This window comes from Bidens hawaiensis, unplaced genomic scaffold (genome assembly GCF_021521415.1).
Source record: "Bidens hawaiensis isolate Kalapana, Puna unplaced genomic scaffold, B.hawaiensis_p1.1 tig00002839_1, whole genome shotgun sequence".
Lineage (NCBI taxonomy): Eukaryota > Viridiplantae > Streptophyta > Magnoliopsida > Asterales > Asteraceae > Bidens > Bidens hawaiensis.
The window spans coordinates 407,377-414,654 of NW_027491153.1; the positions used below are offsets into that span (position 1 = coordinate 407,377).

At 35.0% G+C, this 7,278-nt stretch overlaps 1 protein-coding gene across 1 annotated transcript; it reads right to left on the reverse strand.

Annotated features, from left to right (window-relative positions):
* Nucleotides 1–681: 681 nt before the first annotated feature.
* Nucleotides 682–6,798, reverse strand: LOC143621371 (uncharacterized). Its single transcript, XM_077092810.1, has 6 exons — nucleotides 6,500–6,798; nucleotides 3,979–4,788; nucleotides 2,794–2,973; nucleotides 2,542–2,696; nucleotides 2,012–2,122; nucleotides 682–1,007 (listed from the first exon to the last, which is right to left on the reverse strand). The coding sequence occupies exons 1-6, from the start codon at nucleotides 6,644–6,646 to the stop codon at nucleotides 938–940; spliced, it is 1,473 nt and encodes a 490-aa protein (XP_076948925.1). The 5' UTR covers nucleotides 6,647–6,798; the 3' UTR covers nucleotides 682–937.
* Nucleotides 6,799–7,278: the final 480 nt, after the last annotated feature.

Sequence of the window (7,278 nt, forward strand, 5' to 3'; positions counted from 1 at the left end):
ATAAGACTAGTCTGGTGAGTGAGGGGACCCATTTGACTTATAAACCCCACATCAGTTGCCCATACAACCGATGTGGGACAAGTCTCATACGTTGCAATGGTTTCAGTCCCTAACAATGCACCCTCCTTAAGGGCCAACGTCCTCATTGGTCACGGCCACGGCCACGTTGGTCATGGTTGGCTTCCTCCAAGCCACCACTCCGAGGTTGGCTATGATACCAATGTTACAAGCCAAACAGAAGAACTCAACTCAAAAAAATAGTCTGATGAGTGAGAGAACTCATTTGACTTATAAACCTCACATCAGTTGCCCATACAACCGATGTGGGGCAAGTCTCATACCTTACAATGGTTTCAGTCCGTAACAAGAGACGTAACAAGAGAGGAGAGGGTATTCCATGAACTTGTAGCCCCTTGTCATCTGTCTTGCCGCCCCCGGTACATACAGCCTAACAAGCCACTACCAACCTTTTATAATACATAATTATAGACTTGATAGTTTATGCAAGAGCACATGTTGACCATCTACAGAATTACTGTATACAGCTCATATTACACCTATACTTGATCTAATATACGTGAACCCACATTAAAATCGGTCATTGATTGCACCATGTACGATGAAATTTCAAAGAATATAATCAAATTAACATAATACATCAACTAAAGCTTCTAGGAAAGAAGCCCACACAAATTTTGTTTTCTCTTATTCTTACAAGAATTCTGGCAGCAAAATGCCTGGCATCAAAAGCTCCTATCCTTTTCTACAACACTTTTAAGTCAACAAACTCGAACCATAAACCAAGTATCCGATACAAACTCCCTGAGTATGATTACAATAATACAGATCAAGACTGACTTTTCAGTCACACCATGCTGTAGGCTACAGCATCTCAAGTTCCAAGCTTGCTTTTCCGGGCCCACGATAAAAAGGGTCTTCATAACTGTAAACCCTCAGCAGGCAATGAGGCGGTTTTGCAAACGTCACCACGACATAATGGGCAAATCCTGTTCAAGTAAATGCAAACTTATTAACTTGGCCCATTTTTGTAGAGATGAATCTGGAAATCAAGATAACTTTATTGTACAAGCCATTCGAACATTGTAGTTCAGATAAAACCATCAGAATAATGATGTGGAGTTGCATGTAGTTGGCCCCTCAATTTATGTAGGGGCGGCAAATCCTGACACTAAACCGTAAAAATAAGGTCTTGGGTATGCTAATATGACCCCGTTTATTAAAAAAGTCAACCCGGGCATGACCTGGTTAAAAAATAGCTTAACCCGAACCTGACTCGTTTAATAAGTGGGTTAACTGGTTACCCATAAATTTTTTTATTTTTTTAACTCAGATTTTAGAGATAAAAAGTGCTAAAAATTGAAGTTAAATATTTTGATTATTAATTTTTACTCGAACTACTAACTTCCAAAAGTGAAATTAATTTTCCATTTTACACTCTTTCATCAACTCTGCCTTTCCGACAAGTTTATTGAATTACTTAACTAACCATTCTCCAAACAATTTCATAATAAATGCTCTAATTTATTTATGTGGTCTATCAAGCACCCATAATGCATGTTTTAATACATAGAAAGTTGGAGGTAGCAAGATGGGTGTGTCCGGTTGATTAGGTAAGGGGTGAAAAAAGATATATATTAGTAAGGAAAAGAATCTTTTATTCTTTCTGCTGTGTCTCAAATCAGGTAGAGTGGCAACCACTTTCAGTCTAATTTTATGAATTATCTTATAAATGATTTTGTTGTTAACTACAATCACAAAACAACCATGTCATAATAATAAGATAAATATTCAAATATTATCATTTAAGAGGTTGTATGCAATAAATAAAAGACTTTGAGCTACTTTCACCTAACTTGGCCCTTTTAAAGATACTAACTTGAACCATCCATAAGTTAGGGAGTCAAAATAGTCCACATAATTCAAGTGTTTGCTATAAAACTATGGTAAAATCAGAACAGTGATGAAAAAAAAAACAATAACAGAAATGTACCTGTGAATTTCCTTAAGCCACTTGTCGATGCATAATCTATGAAACTCATGATGGCAAGGAAGAACCCTAACTTCATCTCCATCCTCATATTCAACAAGGCAAATGTAACATCTATATAAACCAAATGTGGCAAATAAAACATTAATATTTCTTCATTTTTTTTAATTTTAAAAGTTAATCTTAATTGACCTTAAATAAAAAATTCAACATTTTTGTTACAAAAAGTGTAGCATATAAATAGTTAAATTTTTCTTTGTTTTTAAGTTAAAAGTTAAATTTTGCGGATCTTTATAACAAATATGTAGGAAACAAAAAAAAAGTTTTATCTTTCTTTGTTGTTTTAAGTTAGAAGTTTAATCTTTACTGATCTTAATTAACAAATTCAACATCTTTGTTAAAAAAATGTAGATAAAAGGAAAATTAATATTTCTTTGCCAAAGTAAAAGGTTAATCTTTGTTGAACTTAAATAACAGATTCAAAACTTTTGTTAGAGAAAAGGTAGCAGATATAAAGAAAAACAAATGCATACTGTGCCTTTTCTTCGTTTAAATGCTTTGATAACTTGTGGTAAAGTTTAACAGGAAGTGCTTCCACAATATCATTTGGAGCAGGAACCGATCCAATTGAAGACAGTGTGTTTCGGGATGAAGAAATTACAGATTGCTGGTGAATTTCCTCCAAAACCTAATTAGAAAAAGTACACGAAGTTTAACTCATAATAAACTACTTAAACAGTAAAAAATAAAACGTTATATTATTAAAAGTTAAAACATGACGTTACCTCAGACAGAGCTTCAGCTAATAAAACAATTCTAGATATGCTATCTCTAGCACTATTTGGGTCTTGATTATTGAGACGACATGTGCAATGACCCGTTCGATGCTGACCCGATAATATACAAGATCTCTCGTGACCTGATAGATTCTCAAAGCGACTTCCCATCCTCTGCAATGCATGTACCTAGAAAAAGTAAAACTTATCAATGTGCTTGCATTTGCAACATGACGTGAAAGAAGCACACTGGGCGGGCGTGCTTCGACCGTGTCTCCAGGGAACAGTTAGGTGTAGATGACTTCTTTGTTGTTGAAACGAAGGACTAAATAGCTTGGAAACATAATGATCAAGGAATAACTCATATTCTATAATTGATATGCAATACAAATATGGTAAATGGCATATAAACCACCATGCGAATACTTTCTTATTTTTCATGAAAGAGTCACTCAGCTTGTAAAAAATAAACGAAGAAGTCTCTAAACTAATTTTTTGTATATTGATGTCTCTAAACTTGCCTAAAGTAAACATAATTATGTATTGGTTTCTAAATAAGACTTACTAAACTCTCAAACTGGTCATAATTTGATAAAGTGACATTCAACATTTTTGCAAAAAAATAAAAAATTATAACATCTTTGAGTGTTTAAGAGTTAACAAGTCATTATTATAAAAACTAATTTCAAAAGCACAAGCATTTTAGACAGTTTAGAGAACTTTAATATACAAAAGTTCGTTTAGTGACTTTTTCATGTATTTTTTACAATCTGAGTGACTGTAAAAGTTTGTTTTCATCAATTTATTCGTTTTCATCAATCTGAGTGACTGTAAAAAGTAACAAATAATCAAAACTAGGTCAAGGAACTTTTTCATGAAAAAGAAAAAAAAAATGTTGGTTTTTTATGGTTTCAACTCATATGAATCTTCTATGCTTCTACAATGCATACAAAAGTTTGTTTTCATCAATTTATCCGTTTTCTTCTTTAATAATAAATATTTATCAAATTATCAGAACTTCAATGAGCAAAAGTGCATCCAATTATCCAACACTATATCCTGCTCCTGCCGCGCTTTTTATTCTAAGTGATTATCATGTTATAAGTATTCAAGCTCACCAGTGACCATATCAATTAAACAGAATCTCATAAAAGGCTTGTTATAACAATATAACTTAATAAGTAATATGTGTACCTGTGATCTTATCCTTCTTCTTCTTTCAAGAAAGTTTGCCCTGTGTTCCAAAAGATTAGGATATCTCGTTTCTCTAGCATCAAGATAATCAACTTCCAAATCACGATTCTCATACAAAGAATTAGCCACAGTAGATGAAGAATAACTAGATGAACTTGTTGACATCATCACATTCTCATTAGACGAACGTGATCCCGTTTCACTAGCTAATTCAGGAAATGTTGGTCTATTAAGAACTCTATCACGAAGCCTTCCAACACTTAAAGTTCTACTAAACCTAACATTTTGTTCAATAGGCTCCATTCGCCTATTAGATTCCATTCCATAGTTAGTATTCCCATCCCGATCCAATTCATGGATAGAACTTAATTCGCTATTATCAGAACCGGAACCGGAATTGGAGTCATCATCATGTGGTCCAGGAGATGCTGGCATGAAACATGAAGGAAAAATCTCACAGCCTTGACGAATTTTACTTTTATTGTCATCATTCGATATTACAGAACTTGTAGAAGATTCCACATACGCCCTTGATGAACATGAGCTTAAATTACCAGAAAAGAAACTAAAATGAGAAAGAAACCGACTTGAAGTGTTGCGTGAAGATCCACTCCCGGTTCTTGATACACTACCACTCAGACTCGATTCACCCCATTCACCAAACTGTGGTTCAGAAGGTACGTGAGCCCGTTTATCAGCCTGTTTCGTTTTCACATGTTTGTTTCCGTGTAATCTACCTCTTGACTTTGATGAACTCATGTTAGAATGATTATCTATGATACCATTTTCTTTGGGCAGTTGATTAGATACCTAAAAAGATTAAATATTATCTTGAGTCATCAAATCCATAAAAGGACCACTAGATAGGCCTGTAAATGAAAAAGAACGTTCATGAACTGTTCAGCAGGAAGCTTTTGTCGGACAACCGGACGGTTCGTGAACATATCGAATGAAATTCCGTGTCCATGTTCATATCCGTTCGCTAAGCTTACCGAACGAAATTTTTTGGTCACGTTTGTCCATTTATTAAACGAACAAACATAAACAAACTTCTTGCTGAACGGTTCACGAGCGGTTCGCTGGACGTTCAGTTCGTTTACAACCCAACTCATAAACATCCAATTATGTTTCTTCGTTTCAATCAATCAATCAATCATACCCAGTAAAATCCCACCGACAGCAGAGCTATAGGTAGGGTCTGGGGAGGGTGGGATGTAGGCACACCGTACCTCTATCCAAAGGAATAAAGAGGTGGCTTCCAGAGAGACCCTCGGCTCTAAGAACATGTGTATGAAGCAAAAAAGGAAATCAAAGTTTAACAGTTATATAAAAAACTACTACTAATTATAATAATATTAATAAAAAGGTCACAGTTTAACCGCAATATAAAAGCTAATAATAATAATAATAAAATATTTAAGGGAAATACCATTATGGTATGTGACCTAAATAAGTTAAGTCTAAGCCCTAAGGTATTCAATTCTCTCTAAAAATCCTTAACTTTAATTCTACTTCTCCACGAATTCCTATCCTCAACCATGTCCTCGGAGAGGTTTAGGTCTATCAAATCATGCCTAATCCTCTCATCCCAAGTCAATTTCGGTCGTCCTCTACCCCTCCTCCCCTCTATAGTAATGTTTTCTACGGATCTAACAGGATTCGTCGTCTGTCTTCTCTTTACATGTCCAAACCATCTCAATCTCCACTCTCTTATCTTGTCTGCTATGTTCGCCACCCCTAATCTCTCGCGAAGCACAACGTTTCTTATTCTGTCTAGCCTTGTGTGCCCACACATCCAACGTAGCATTCTCATTTCTGCTACCTCCATCTTCCGCACTTGTGCCTTCTTGATGGCCCAACAATCTGTTCCATATAGCATTGCAGGTCTAACTGCCACCCTATAGAATTTTCCCTTCAGATTAGTCGGGAAACTCTTGTCGCATAATATACCTGTGGCTGCTTTCCATCTACACCATCCTACCTGAACTCGGTGGGTCACATCACTGTCTAATTCCCCATCGCTCTGTACAAATGATCCTAAATACTTGAACTTCGTTACCTGCGGGACCACCTGCCCTTCAATTGTGATGTGTGCGTCTTCACTGTCGTTTATCTCACCAAAATCACAGTGTAGGTACTCCGTCTTAGATCGGCTAATCTTTAAACCTTTTATCTCACCAAAATCACAGTGTTATGTTTCTTTGTTTATACTCATTAAATTCTTTTAAGTTAGTTTGTTTTATCTGGGTGTGTCCGTTTACGTTTGTAAACTGTTGGTATAGGATTTAAACAAATGAACATGCACATTTTCTTTTAAGTTAAACAAACGAACACGATTTGCCACGATTCACCTCATTTAGAGGCCTACGACTACGCAATAACATTCAATTGCCAAGCATTATTAATTTCTTCACAAATCCCGATTACGCACCAAAAACCCTAACTTTTAACCAACAATCAACAAATTAAACAAACTTATAACAAATTAGGGTTTGAATTAGGTAAAAAAAAACACAATAACCTGTTGGCCATCGATGTCCACGTCACCATCATCAACATCGCCGGTAGACGGCGGTCGAATACACGACGGCTGAAACACATTTCTCGAAAAACTCCGCCTCGTCGCCGCCGATTCAGGTTCAATCGATTTACTGCTGCTCGATCCCATCTCTTTCGAACAATTAAGCCTCAAATTAATAATTTCATAATATTATTATTAGATGCGTACAACAACAATAAAAGGTTTAAAGGATAGATGATATCAGATCAAATATTTAATTTATAAAATATTAATATCGGGGTTTGGCAGAGATAGGGCGGTAAGCCACCGTTGAGATGACGGAATGAATGGGTTCAAAATGCTGATTGAGGCATGAGAAGTGTTACGACTGTGGGGCTTTACGTCATTTTACACATGCCACTTGTTTTCTTTTTTTATTTTTATTGTTTGTTTAGTTCGATATAAATGGTAAATAATTTATTGTTTGTTTTTAAAATATGCTACATATTTCAAAGCACTTTCATGTATATGATTAATGAATATTCATTGGTATTAATTATTTTCTTATGATTTTCTTCTATTATTGTTGTTGCCATGAGTTGGAAAATATTGTGGCAATAGTTGGTTTAATAAGGACATAATCCATGGAATAAAAATAAATAAAGATACATCTAATAACACTAACTATTAAAGAAATATATATTTAAGTTATTTTTTTTCGGATGTTACTAATCATACCTCTTTTCATATCATTTTTATTGAAAAAGGCACTAGTTAAGATCATCCTTCGTTTGTCAATT

Bases quoted from the DNA above. Each gene is read 5' to 3' on its own strand.
- LOC143621371 (XM_077092810.1), bottom strand. From the start codon at position 6,646: ATGGGATCGAGCAGCAGTAAATCGATTGAACCTGAATCGGCGGCGACG. The intron at 4,789-6,499 runs GTTATTGTGTTT...TAATCTTTTTAG, and splicing joins TGGACATCGATGGCCAACAG to GTATCTAATCAACTGCCCAA. The intron at 2,697-2,793 runs GTAACGTCATGT...TTTTCTAATTAG, and splicing joins TAGCTGAAGCTCTGTCTGAG to GTTTTGGAGGAAATTCACCA.